At 35.3% G+C, this 14,691-nt stretch overlaps 1 protein-coding gene across 1 annotated transcript; it reads right to left on the bottom strand.

Moving 5' to 3' along the window:
* Positions 1-733: 733 nt before the first annotated feature.
* Positions 734-13,224, bottom strand: LOC140056205 (mitochondrial import receptor subunit TOM70-like). Its single transcript, XM_072101499.1, has 11 exons — positions 12,931-13,224; positions 12,483-12,656; positions 12,061-12,187; positions 11,471-11,580; positions 9,911-10,041; positions 6,360-6,564; positions 5,797-5,931; positions 5,158-5,382; positions 4,942-5,039; positions 3,734-3,856; positions 734-1,566 (listed from the first exon to the last, which is right to left on the bottom strand). The coding sequence occupies exons 1-11, from the start codon at positions 13,168-13,170 to the stop codon at positions 1,407-1,409; spliced, it is 1,728 nt and encodes a 575-aa protein (XP_071957600.1). The 5' UTR covers positions 13,171-13,224; the 3' UTR covers positions 734-1,406.
* Between the last annotated feature and the right edge of the window lie 1,467 nt (positions 13,225-14,691).

The following is a 14,691-nucleotide window of genomic DNA, read 5'->3' as shown; positions in this document are numbered from 1 at the left end:
AAAACTGGTTACTATAGCACAATTAAGATGCGCAGAACCCATTATTCGACTCTGCGCATGTTTATTATGCTATTGTAAGTGGTTACTATAGCACAATTGACCTGCACAGAACCCATTTTTCGACTCTGCGCATGTTTATTATGCTATAGTAACCATTTATGTCAAAAAGTAAAAGGGTCGAAAATCGGCCTTTTTTTGAAAATTTCCCTGTACTACAGTACAGGGATTTTTTCGAAAAATGGCCAATTTTCGACCTTTTTATTTTTCGATAAAAGTGGTTACTATAACACAATTGACATGCGCAGAACCTATTATTCGGCTCTGCGCATGTTTATTATGCTATAGTAACCATTTATGTCAAAACGGGTTACCATAGCACAATTGACATGCGCAGAACCCATTATTCGACTCTGCGCATGTTTATTATGCTATAGTAACCATTTATGTCAAAAAGTAAGAGGGTAAAAAAATCGGCCTTTTTTCGAAAATTTCCCTGTACTATATAGTACAGGGATTTTTTTCAAAAAATTGCCAAATTTCAACCTTTTTATTCTCTGACATAAATGGTTACTATACGTATATAAGATGATAATATCGCAGTTTATACACATTTACAGCAATATTATTGCATAATAATTGAATTTCGAAAAGTGCATATTTGGACATCTAAAAAAAAATTCCTGTCCCATATATAATAATATTAGAGCTAATAATAACGTGATAACATTCATTTTTATTTCTGAAATGTATATATTATTATTGAGATAGCATTATTGACTGAAATATGTAAATCTAAATTTTAATAAGAGGGTTTGATATAAAACATTGACCAGTTAAAACATGTCAGCTTAAAAAGTGACAATTACGTTTAAAGGCTTAAAATTAATTCATGATTTTCACCTGTCTCAAAATACTCCTTGGGTAACTTTTATCTGTCAATACAAAATATTTAATATAGATCTAATCTATTAGGAAATGAGAAATAGGTTATACGGCACTTGCCAGTTGTCCGTTTGTGGAATTTGACGGCGAATTACAAAAGTTTATCTTTGTTTTATAAGCCAGAATTATAGACCGATTGACGCGAAAAAAAAAAAATCTGGCTCTTGGACAAGTGGAGTAAACAGGATCTAGGACTAACTAGGCTGCCCCATATTTATAATCTGTCAACCTTGAATTCATGCGACCTGTCTGTGTATACAGTATATATATATATATATTTATAACATATATCCGGTTAAAACCTGATGATTCAAAAAGTGAGAGATGCTGACAAGAACCGTATATGGTATTCCTCTGACCTTATAAAATTATGGTACAAACAAGACATATTAATCGGAATGACTGCATTGTTTATGATGATAGACAGATAGATAGATAGCCCAATCATGTTTGATATTCTTAGATCATGTAAACGGCATATGAGGTTTGATGTTTAACTTGTTAGCCACCTTACTCTGTATCTCAGCTGCTACAGACAGCGAGTACAGATGTGTCATCTCCATCTCTGTCCTTGCTAAGTTGATTGCATTTTCAAAGTATTCCTTTGCAGCATCCATGTTACCTCTGGTGAAATAAAACAAGCATTTTGGTTAAAATAACAGAATTTAACAGTACAGCTGAGTTGAGCTGCCAACCACAGTCATAATATTGGCACAAGTTCAAGGCATTCTTCAATCATGCTGGATAAGGAACTTGAGGTCTGGCTCGTGAAGAATCTAGTGCATGTTTCAGAAACAGTAGTGGGATACCCTGGTATTCTTGGTCAATTTCAGCTAATTTTCATTGGCACAACCTTACCCTACCCACTCCGCATCATCTTAAATTTAATTTCATTGACATTCAAACTACGTTTACACTCAAAATTGATAATAATTGATTAATATAATCAATTTAATCACTTTGTTTATTACTTGTTTACTTGTTTCCCATACACTTTCATCTACGGGATCGAGGCGAAGCACTCAGTGCTTAAAAGCCCCTCTGAGCAATAAAATCATATTCTATATAGGGTGAAAACTTCAGCGGGTGGTTAGACCATGCGACGTTAAGTTTTGCTTTGAACAAGTTCACCGTAACACATGAAACTACATCCATAGGCAGAGCATTCCATAAGAGAATAACTCTCCTGGAGAACGTGTCCCTCCTAATATTAAGACGAGAGCTTTTAAACTTGAGTTTATATGGGTGTCCACGGGTCCGAGATTCTAGATCAAATTCAAAAAATGTGTTGATCGAAAAACGATCGAAACCTTTAACAATCCTAAAAACTTGGATAATATCCGCTCTCTGCCTTCGATATCTCATGGTAGGAAGACCAAGAATTCTCAAACGTTGTTCATAAGGAATATTAGGGTACCTAGGAATCAATCTTGTTGCTCTTTGCTGGACCTTCTCTATTTCATCCTGATCTCGTTTTCTAATAGGATTATAAACAGTGTTACAATATTCAAGCGTTGGCCTGACAATAGACTTATACAGCTTCAAAAATCCATCTTTATTCAAGAATTTAAAAGATCTATAAATCATTCCTAGTTTCTTATTAGCTCTTTTACAAATATCCGCTACATGCAAATTAAAGATTAAACTAGGATCAAAGGTAACACCTAGATCTTTCTCCTGCTTTACCTCATGTAGTAAATTACCAGCCATTGAATACAAGAAATTGGGATTATCACGACCATAATGAAATACCTTACACTTAGTGTCATTAAAAGGCAATTGCCAAACATTAGACCAATGGGAAGCACTGTCAATGTCTCTTTGAAATAAATCCGCATCATCAATGTTATTGACCACTCTACACAACTTGGTGTCGTCTGCAAATAAACGTATACTAGATTCGACAACATCAGGTAAATCGTTAATGAAAATTGAAAATAAGATTGGGCCCACACCGCTACCCTGTGGAATTCCACTTAAATAATACTGGAGCCTGTGATGATAATTGACCATTGACACTAACTCGTTGTGTTCTATTTGACAAATAATTAGAGAACCATCCTAATAGATTTCCCGTAATACCAAAACCTTTCAATTTGACTAGAAGCCTTTGGTGTGGCACACTATCAATGGCCTTTTTATAGTCTAAATAGACACAATCAAAGCTATCATGGTTATCCAGGTTAGTAGTCCAACTCTCCAGGACATCAAGTAGTTGTAATGCACATGACCTTGTCTGAATCCAAATTGCTCATTGCACAAAAGACCATTACTCTCAAGATACATTACAAGTTTATCCCTAATAATCCTTTCCATCATTTTCCCTATGACCGACGTTAAACTAACCGGTCTGTAGTTAGCCGGGTCCTCCTTTTTGCCTTTCTTAAATATAGGTATTACAATTGCCTCCTTCCACGATAGAGGGACCTTCTGATCATTGAATAATCTAGTGAATATTAGACTGAGAGGGTAAGCAATTTGATCCTTTAATTCAATCAAAAACCGTGGGTGAAAGCCATCAGGGCCAGCTGACTTATCTATAACTAAGTTAGACAACAGCTTATGTATATCTTCTACATTAAACTCAATATCTGACAAAGAAGCCTCAATCATTTTATCAAGATTCGGAACATTCGATAAGTTCTCCTTACAATCCTTGATACGGTAATCACAAGAGTGGCCATTGAGATAAAAAGCAACTATTATAACAACTCCATGGTAGGGAAATAAGCGCACCCTTAGGCCCAACTCAGTTATTAGCCCATCCTGAGGCTATCTGTTATTTGTTTACCTTTGCACTTCTATTGTTCCCAATGTTTCATAAGCAAAGTCACACTTCTCATCAATCTTTAATGCTTCTTTAATCATGTCTATTGAACCTTGCACATCTTTCTTCCAATTCAAATGTAAAAGTCTACAAAGAAAGCAATAACAATCACGATATCAAGGAACATGCTTAAAATCAGTTGTAAAATTGGACAAACAAGCCTTAGTTCCTATTGAGCATGTTACTCTCTGTGAACATGAGATGTAGGGTTATCTGGCTCTAACTTACCCCCTGTGAACATGAGCTGTAGGGTTATCTGGCTCTAACATACCCCCTGTGAACATGAGCTGTAGGGTTATCTGGCTCTAACTTACCCCCTGTGAACATGAGCTGTAGGGTTATCTGGCTCTAACTTACCCCCTGTGAACATGAGCTGTAGGGTTATCTGGCTCTAACTTACCCCCTGTGAACATGAGCTGTAGGGTATCTGGCTCTAACTTACCCCTGTGAACATGAGCTGTAGGGTTATCTGGCTCTAACTTACCCCCTGTGAACATGAGCTGTAGGGTTATCTGGCTCTAACTTACCCCCTGTGAACATGAGCTGTAGGGTTATTTGGCTCTAACTTACCCCCTGTGAACATGAGCTGTAGGGTTATCTGGCTCTAACTTACCCCCTGTGAACATGAGCTGTAGGGTTATCTGGCTCTAACTTACCCCCTGTGAACATGAGCTGTAGGGTTATTTGGCTCTAACTTACCCCCTGTGAACATGAGCTGTAGGGTTATCTGGCTCTAACTTACCCCCTGTGAACATGAGCTGTAGGGTTATCTGGCTCTAACTTATCCCCTGTGAACATGAGCTGTAGGGTTATCTGGCTCTAACTTACCCCCTGTGAACATGAGCTGTAGGGTTATTTGGCTCTAACTTACCCCCTGTGAACATGAGCTGTAGGGTTATCTGGCTCTAACTTACCCCCTGTGAACATGAGCTGTAGGGTTATCTGGCTCTAACTTATCCCCTGTGAACATGAGCTGTAGGGTTATCTGGCTCTAACTTACCCCCTGTTAACATGAGCTGTAGGGTTATCTGGCTCTAACTTACCCCCTGTGAACATGAGCTGTAGGGTTATCTGGCTTTAACTTACCCCCTGTGAACATGAGCTGTAGGGTTATCTGGCTCTAACTTACCCCCTGTGAACATAAGCTGTAGGGTTATTTGGCTCTAACTTACCCCCTGTGAACATGAGCTGTAGGGTTATCTGGCTCTAACTTCACTGCCTTCTTGAAATTCTCATCAGCCTGTGCGAACAAACCTTGTTCATTCTGGGCCTAAATTAAAATCAAATTAAAATTTGTTATTAATTTGGTTTTTTTTTCTCTCGGCAGCAAAAACCAATACTCCTTTCATGTTCCAAGCTAATTTGCATAAAGGTCAAATGCAACTGACCTGAGCAAGTAATGCGAAGCCCTCTGCACACTTTGGGAATTTTGTCGTACACGTGTCCAGCATCTGCATTGCATTCTGCATCTGCAAAGGGCTCTGTTGCAGCATAGAAAGACGATATTTAGCGTAACTATGCTGGGCAAACGCCAAACCAAAGTCGTCGTTTAGTTCGTTGCATTTCTCAAAATCTTTGACCGCCTCGTCTACTTTCTCTAAAAGCAAGTTTAGCTGTGAAAACAATGTTAGTGATTGATAAGGGATAATCATATATAACAGGAATAGAGAGATATAAAGATAGTAATATTTTCAGAGTTTGAAAATAAATAATATGAAACAAAAATGGCGATACATTTGTATAGTGCGCACACAGAGAATCGTCGTGAATGTGTAAACAAAAACCACAACCATGTGCAAAGAAATGAATGATAAAACACATTGTTTCTTACAAGATTTTGAAAAAATGAAAAGAGAGATTGAGATTCACATAGTTGGTTTGGAGCAACATGTAAGAAACCATCGCCAAGGAACCATCACTAAGGAACCTTTGCCAAGGAACCATTGGCAAGGAACCATCGCCAAGGAATAATCTCCAAGGAAACATCGCTAAGGAACCATTGGCAAGGAACCATCGACTTCGCTTACCTGCCCACGGTGATGATAAATATCAGGGTTGTCAGGGTCAAGTTGTACAGCTGTTGCAAAGTCTGCCATCGCAGGAGCAGAGTTACCTTCTTGCATGTGCATACTCCCTCGCTTGATCAAAGCATTTGCCCGAAGCTAACAAAAATAATAATCATTAATATGGCTATATCTTCAAGGAGCTTATTGAATGTTGACTATTGGCGTATTCAATTTGGAACTGTTGTTGTTTAATCAACAGATATATTCAATGCTGAAATATATTAGACACATGGTAAAGTTTTACTCTAATATACAATATTACTATTAGTGTAAGGTGTATAGAGAGACATGCTAAAAATAAAGCTACACGTTTTTAGTTTCAGAAATCAATTTAAATCATCAGTGTGAAGCTTTCTAGGTAAAGCTGTCTACACTATCAAAATGTATGTAATTACCCATAGACATTGTGATGTCATACCACTACTATATTTGGGTATACAACTACTACATTTTTTGTCAAACTAGTTTGTAGACAGAGCATAAGATGCACTTATTTGCACTTGTATTGTATTTAAATTGCTTACCTTCTTATCTGCATCTTCCTTTTCAATCAGTTGGTCTAGGTCTGGTACCGCCCACTCTGCTTGTCCCATTAACAAGAAGAACGTGGCCTTCATAAGCAGAGCCTCATACTTGTACTCTCCATCACTCTCAATCTCTTCAATGCAATTCTGTACCACTTCATCATATTTACCAGTGTGAAAAAGCTTCTTTGCTTTTAAGTAACACCTAGAAAACATTAAATATTAATTAATATACTTTAAAGGTGTAATTATACTATATAATAGTATATATATTGTAGTGAAGCTGTGGCTTGCCTTCCAATCCAAAGGTTCAATTCAATCCTGACCTAGTGCCATGGTTGTAACTCACGATTCCACACCCTAAGCCTCAAATGAGATTTTATAAGCATGATACATTATCAAATAGTGCTTCCATCCTGTAATTGGCGAGTTACTCACTGTTGGATGCATAAGAAATTTAAAAAAAATATTTAAAAAAAGTGTAGACTACAGATAGAGCAACCCAATATACCAATATTGGCAGTTATTTGGGAGCACATATTGAGATAATATGTTTTGAAGAGGAAAACAGTTTACTCAGCCCCATGCAACAATATTTATTTGAATTAACACCCTCATGAAACATTGTGTATGTTTTTCGCGCCGCGGCTCTAGCCAGCTATGTCCCAGGAGGACACATTCATTAATAAGCTGTTTCATAGCGGTAGCTTTAGTATCTAAGGCTGACAGTTTTGTGAATTTGGAAACTCGACTATAATTTATGGGTAGCTGCTGGACCAAAAAAACATCTGGGAGAAGAGAGTCTATATGAAAGCCTTTGCTGATAATACAGTATTATTGAGATGTAGACGGAAATCTGTAAAATCTTGTTTAATAAATAATAACTTCGTTTTTGCTGTCAACCAGGCCGGTATTATAATAAGTCACTGTCAAATAATCATTCGATAATGGTCAAAACTTTATTTTGGCTCTGTCAACATAAAGGGAGGTGGGTATTTACAATGACTTTCTTTTGACTGTCAATCTAGGCCAATGTTATAATACGCCGTCAGATATTAAATCATTGAAACAGTCCTGGTAAATTTTTTTTTGGTTATCAGATGCCGTGGGGGGGTCCAATCAATTATCGTCAGAAGGTGAACAATCAGTCTAGGTAGCAGCAGCAGATTATTATTAACGCCTGCTCCATTAATTAATCCAGAAAAAGGTTTGTACATTATCTATTTGTTTATTAGCCTTCTCCTAACACAATTATATTTTCTTTAAAAAAAGGTTTTATAAGTGGTTTCAACATTTATGATAGTAATGTCACAGTTCTGTGTCTGGACGCAAGTTCATAAACCTCTAGTTATATTATTCATATTAACTGATACTTACTCTTCATTTACCGTAAAGTTTAGTTTTAATGAAATATATAATATAAATTGGCTTCGTAACAATTAATTAGTGTTGAAAAGGTTAGTTTTTTGGTGATAGGTGAAAATGACATGTAACTTCGTAATCAATTTATTTTTTTTGTATAAAGGCCCAATTACACTATGACGATAACGACGGACGATAAATATATAGCATGCATTTTTTTTACATAAAACAAAAGAAATTAGAAAGGTTTTCGTTCTAGACCTATAGGATAATCATTTATGCTGTCTTTGATAAAAATAATGTTTTTCAAATTCCAATCAAATGACGTCATGATAAATAAAAACAATAAAATCGCTGTATTGTCACGATATTATTGGTCTTACTAATCATGACGTCATTTGATTGGACGTGTGAAAATATAATTGTCATCAAAGGAATTGTTTATATTTCTTTTGGTTTATGTATTAAAAATGCACATTTGTCTATTTATCGTCGATCGTTATCGTCCTAGTGTATGGGCCTTATGCTGTAAATGTTCAATTAATTGATCATTCCGATTTTATTAGTTGGACTCTTGCACAGTTGCTGTCTAATCGTTGTTGTGTAATATCATTTCGAACCATATTAAAATCATAAAGAGATTCCTATTCCTTAACATGTGGCTGTGCATGGAAGTCCGGTCTACAAAAACTCGGGCCCGGGATCATTGTTATTGGGCCTGAAAGAAGTGTTGGTGAATTCATAATTATACTTAATATTATATTTATATATATATATATAATTATATTATTATACAATTGAAAGCAAAACCCGTTGAATCTCAAATCATTAGGACTAGAAATTTGGCTTATCAATCAAATAAATACTTTCGTTCAAAATGAAACTCCAACCTCTCTAATCAAAAGATTGAACTCGAAAACGGACCGTTTTTTGAATTGGGTATGTTGAAACATTTCAATATTCATTTAAAAAAGTACATTAATTATGGTATTGATCAGTGGCTATAGAGGCGTAAAAACCCTCGGTCAATATCATGTAAAATGCACTGTGGAAGGGTCATTATTATTAAACTGGAAAATTCGGCTTATCAACAAATAAATACTTTCGTTTAAAATGTAAAATAAGACTGCAAAATTGGGCTTATCAACAAATAAATACTTTCGTTCAAAAGGTAAAATAAGACTGCACAATTGGGCTTATCAACAAATAAAATACTTTGTTTTCAAAATGTAAAATTAAGACTGGAAAATTGGGCTTATAAACAAATAAATACTTTTTTTCAAAATTTAAGAAAACATTTTTTAAATATAATCCTTAAGCTCTGTCTATACTATCAAACTAAATATGATGTGCCCATATTATATAGACATGACGATGTCATATCACTACGATATTCGGGCATATCACTACCATATTTGGGCACATCACACTTTTTTTGTTAAACTAGTTGGGACAGTGTAGACACAGAACTATGTGATCGAAACATAAGTCGGAATTGGACTGACGTGATTGATTTAATTGGGTATTTTTATTAATGTAATGATTCATTAAAAACTATAATACCGATACGCGTTTGGTATTGATCAATGGTGCAAAAAACCCTGAGAAATAATGTTATAACGTGATTTGGTGATAGCTTAGCAATAATACAACCCATATACTATTATTATAAATACCTATTACAAATCCATTCATATAACTTTTCATCGCGAACCGAAAATGTATAAATGTTATTCTACAGACAGTAATTATATATTCAAAAGCCATATTATTATTATTATTATCAATACCTAAATGCGATAGTAATAACCACATAAACATACATTATTCCCAATACAAGTTTGTGTGCGTTTAATTCTAGAAAGAAACGACTGTGCTGACAGGCCAATGACATAAATCACAAGTAAAGTCCCAATTGTTCACTTGCGTTTTGATTGGCCGACCTATTATATTAGATTAATGAAGACTGTTCTTACAACTGTCCAGTCAAAAAGTTACGCGGCGTTTTTTGTAAGAAATATTTCTTGTTTATATGTGTAACATGTTATGATATGTAGTGTACAGAAAGTAAATTTCTGATATTTTATAGTGGGCAAATAAGTGCTGTGGAAAACAGCACTTTCATACAATACACGCCTATTACTCATGTTGAAAGGGTGAAATAAATGTAAGTATGATGAGCATCAAACCTTAGTTCTTCATCAGTTCCTGCCTCATCACCAACTGCTGGTGGATCAGTTTCCAGTGAAATACCATCATTTGAGAAAGACGAGAAGTAAGAATGAATGAACTGACCACTTGGTAGTTGCGGAACACGATTCTGAAAAACAACAATAACAAATATTTCTCTAAGAAGCTTTTATTATAGATATCACTTAAAAAGGGCCCCTGAATAATAATTAACCCACTGGGCTAAACTACAAGGGTTACTATCTTTATAAAGATGGTTGAAATAAAAATAATAACAATGTAGATATACTTATACTTGAAAGCTAGTATACAAATAACGAATGTTTATGAGTGTAATGGTACAAATAATGAATGTTTATGAGTGTAATGGTACAAATAATGAATGTTTATGAGTGTAATGGTACAAATAATGAATGTTTATGAGTGTAATGGTACAAATAACGAATGTTTATGAGTGTAATGGTACAAATAATGAATGTTTATGAGTGTAATGGTACAAATAATGAATGTTTATGACGCGGGTATAAGCCCATACTCGGGTATAAGCCCACCCCTGACTTTTGACTAATTTTCATGAAAAATGAGGCACTCGGGTATAAGCCCACCCATTAATTCGAAGATCTACAGTGTGTGTCGTAATACATTATTTTGTATTTGGCGACGTCCATACACCGAATACCAAGCTAGGCTAATATACGCTAGGCCATATCATGAGGCCTAGCGGTCCTGTTTTGTTTACACTCCATCGCGGTCGAAGATCGCTTCACACACGACGCTACAAGTCACCAAAACGGAAAACCACTATTTGGTATCGGCTGCCATAAACAAGCTTATTAAATTTCTTTGGTACATTTCTATTTAACGAACATTGTATACTTGCTTTTCTGCTTGATAAATTCTTGTTCAATTGATGTTTAAAATAAGATATTCTACGATAAATTACACGAACTATAAGCTTAATTTTCCGACACTCTACACCTCGTGTATTTTAGAGGCAACGTCGTACACGTGAGGGCGCTCGCTCGCATGGTGGAATACACCGTGTACATGTGCTGTTTTTGACGATCTGCATTTTTGGATCCTCGGGTATAAGCCCACCCCCCAAACTTGACGTGATTTCATGTTCAAGGGGGGTGGGCTTATACCCGCGTCAGTACGGTAATGGTACAAATAATGAATGTTTATGAGTGTAATGGTACAAACAATGGCACGAGGTGAATGATGAAAGGTTATATTTCAACGAGGCAGCCGAGACGTTTTTTTTTTCGTACACAAAAATGTTTCAAAAAGTACTATTAAACGATCGTTTAATAGTGCGTACTATTGCACGCCATGTGACCCACAATCGTCCAATCAAATGACAGGAATTTATTTAGGTGTTATATAATAATGAATATTTAAATGCAATATGGCTTTTAACATTGTATTCGTAAAAATGAATATTTCATTTTTATATTTTATTTATTCACACAGTGAGATATGATTATTTTAGTTTGTTGAAAATTAATAATAATAATAATGAATATTTAATCTAGTAATAAGTCGTTATAAATACTTGCCTTGTATCGGTCTTTTGCTTTTTCCTTTCCAATTTCTTTCAACATTCTATCAGCCAGCATCATACCCTGTTGGTGGTTGAAGCCCTCTAGTATACACACAGCTGTTGTATCTACAACATAACATATATTATATTATAAATTGTAGCAGATAAAGAAGTATTGTTTGAAGGTTTGCATGGCGAAATCAATATGCAGATATATAGTTTGCGGTACACCACGTATATTAAATAGTTCTGAAAAGAACTGTTAAGTTCCTCTTAGATAATGATTTAAAAGACGGAAGGTAAAAAATGTAAATATTTTTTTCCAAATTGATGTGGGACCATAGCAGGCCACCTGATTCCGGGTACTGTATCTAGATTTCCCCAGGCACCATGTGTGGTACATATGAGATGCTATATTTATAGAATATTCCTATGATAGTGGGCAAGTATTGTTGCATTTGGAGCTACAGCACTGAGATCGGATAATCAGGCTTGCTATAAGAACTATACATCCAACTTGGTGACAGCGATTTGATGTTAATAGGGTGCCATCAGGAATCACTGAACTGATTGTGTTAAGGTTTTTGTATAGTATGTATGACTCACCTTCTAAACAAAGGAGCTTATCACCATTATGGTCATGTGCCTTAGCACGTCTAAACATAGCCTTGGTGTAAGTTGGGTTCAAACCTATTGCTTTGCTACAATCTGATATCACTTCTGCATATTTACCCTAAAAATGTAATAAACAAAGAAACATTAAAAATTATCAGTTCTAAATAAAAACTTTACCAATATTTTCATAATCGTATTAACTTCAAAAGATCAATACATTATTTCAAATATATCTAATATCATACTCATTGTTATTCTGTCTTTTTTCTCTCATATTTTCTACTATCTATTGTGCAATATAATCAAGAACAATTTAATATAGTAGAATATATTATAATATATTAATAACTTAACCAATACTATTAATAATATATCTGTGGAAGTATCTCTACAACTATATTGATATACTGTACCTGTTGCTCACGGGCGGCTGCACGGTTTTGGTAAAATGTTGCCAGGTCAGCCTTCTTGTCCACAGGGCAGACGTCAATAGCTTCGGTGTAGCAACGTATTGCTTGGTCGTAGTGCGATGCCTTAAAGTACTTGTTACCTCTATTTTTGCTGGCCTGGGCTTTCTCAAGTGGAGTCTTTTGTACAAAATAATTATGATACATATATAGATAGTATAGTGAATGGGTTGTAATTATAATTTTCCTATAATAAAATAGGCCTAGACCTACCTAGGCCTAATATAATAAATAAATTGAAAATTAATTGTTGCTATTTAACAATATTATATTTAAAATTTAAAATAATCCAGCTACTGTTCTGTACTTAAAGTTAAAGGAATTATAATACTAGGCACTAGGCCTACATAATATTCGATTACTGGCCTACAGCTAGGCCCTATATACTACTTACTTGATCCGGCTGTATGGGCATTTCTCCTCCGTCTCCACTTGCAGAAACAGGCTTTTCCCCGCTACCGCTGGGTGTATTTGTTCGGGTCTTCTCGTCATCTTGACTTGAATCTCCACCGCTTTTACTATAACAATAAACAGCAGCAGCAGTAGCCCCAAGTGCTAAAGGAGCTCCAAAGATTAAAGCTATTTGCCATTTTGACCACGATCCCCCTCCACTTCCCTGTACGTTTTCAGCCATTTCTAATCAGGGCAAGGGTGCTCTTTTCTTGCTAACACACACAGCGACGACGAGGCATGAGAGCCGAGCCCAACGTGAGGGCTGAGGGGTTATCTTCGATTATCTGATACGCAATTCCGAATCGTGTCGACCCGCATATATTTTATATTTTACTTAATATTGCATACACATTTGAGGTATATTCTGAATACCAAAACGTGTACATTTCTAACATTAGATCGCAGCTAGAATCTGAAATTAAACAAAATACAAAGTTATTGTAATTTGTTGCTTTGATGCTAGTTAATTTATAATAGTCTAAATTCGATGTACTTTTTGAGTAATTTATTCTCAACGGCCTAGAACGGACTTTAAACATTTGTTTTTCAAAAGCTTAGGGAGGAGACGTAGGCCTACGAAATAATTTGAATAATTTATATTGTTTCAAGAGATACCCGTGCTTTCCTCTTGGGCTATTCGCTAAATGTTTAATACAAGTAAATAAATAAGTTAATATCATAGATATAAGAAAGATTCGGCTTAATTGTTATCTCTATGATCATGGAACTATAGTTCCATCCTATGATATCTCTATGGTCTCAAAGAGTTCCCCTAAGTTGATTGAATAACAAAAGTTAGAAAAGAAGACACCAGACGCGGCGAGGTAGAAACGTAACATGTCCGAACTCCAATTTGGTATGGAAGATATACCCGAAAGTTCATACAGTATTATTGGAAATGACGTCATTTTGGGTTTTCCAGATAGTTTCTGAAGTCAGCCTTTTTACATTTATGAAACTATAAACTCCCCGATTACCCTTCTGTGCAATAAAAACAGGAAGAACGGTAGGCATAATAGTATATAATATAATATTAAGGCAGAATATATATTTAATATTTACTGCATGAAATAAACTGTAGATTAATATAGTGATATCAAGTCAATTATGTCCTAAGCACCAGCAACAACTCCACCCAACTAACCACTCCTTAGATGGATTTGACCGAATGCGTATTTTGAGAACCTCCTAACTGAACGTTAGGTCCATTAACAATTTTCAGAGGATATAAAACAACCAAACATATTATGAGTTATTTATACATAATTATATGGTGATACTGTGATCCGTTTTGTAGGCTGTAGGGAATTTACACAAATTATAGCATTTTTCGAAAAGAAGTCCTCTTTAGTTCTCGGGTAAAAAACCTTGGGAAAAAAAGGGCACACCTCTGATACGAAGCCATTTGGAACAAAATGTATAATTATGTAACAATAGAGCCAAAGTGAAGACACAATTTTACTTTGCAGAAATTCTGTACTTTTGGAAGAAATTATGTTCACAGAATGTTTACTTTGAAATAATTTTGTAGACAGAATTATACATGTCCCAAACTGCGCCCCGTACCGTAGTCCATGCCCTTCTAGTCTACATCTTAAAGGGAAGCTCCGGGATTGCAATTTTGTATTTCATTTTTACAACATAGATAATAACCTCACTTTTGTAGACGTCTTTTTTTCTCTTTTCTGGCGCAAACACTACA

Source organism: Antedon mediterranea, chromosome 8 (genome assembly GCF_964355755.1).
Source record: "Antedon mediterranea chromosome 8, ecAntMedi1.1, whole genome shotgun sequence".
Lineage (NCBI taxonomy): Eukaryota > Metazoa > Echinodermata > Crinoidea > Comatulida > Antedonidae > Antedon > Antedon mediterranea.
The sequence above is the reverse complement of the archived record's forward strand: the minus strand, read 5'-3'. Positions and strand labels throughout refer to the sequence as shown.

Bases quoted from the DNA above. Each gene is read 5' to 3' on its own strand.
- LOC140056205 (XM_072101499.1), bottom strand. From the start codon at position 13,170: ATGGCTGAAAACGTACAGGGAAGTGGAGGGGGATCGTGGTCAAAATGG. The intron at 3,857-4,941 runs GTAAGTTAGAGC...CTTTCTTTGTAG, and splicing joins ACAGCTCATGTTCACAGGGG to ACTTTTACATTTGAATTGGA. The intron at 1,567-3,733 runs GTAAACAAATAA...TTATTTCACCAG, and splicing joins GGAACAATAGAAGTGCAAAG to AGGTAACATGGATGCTGCAA.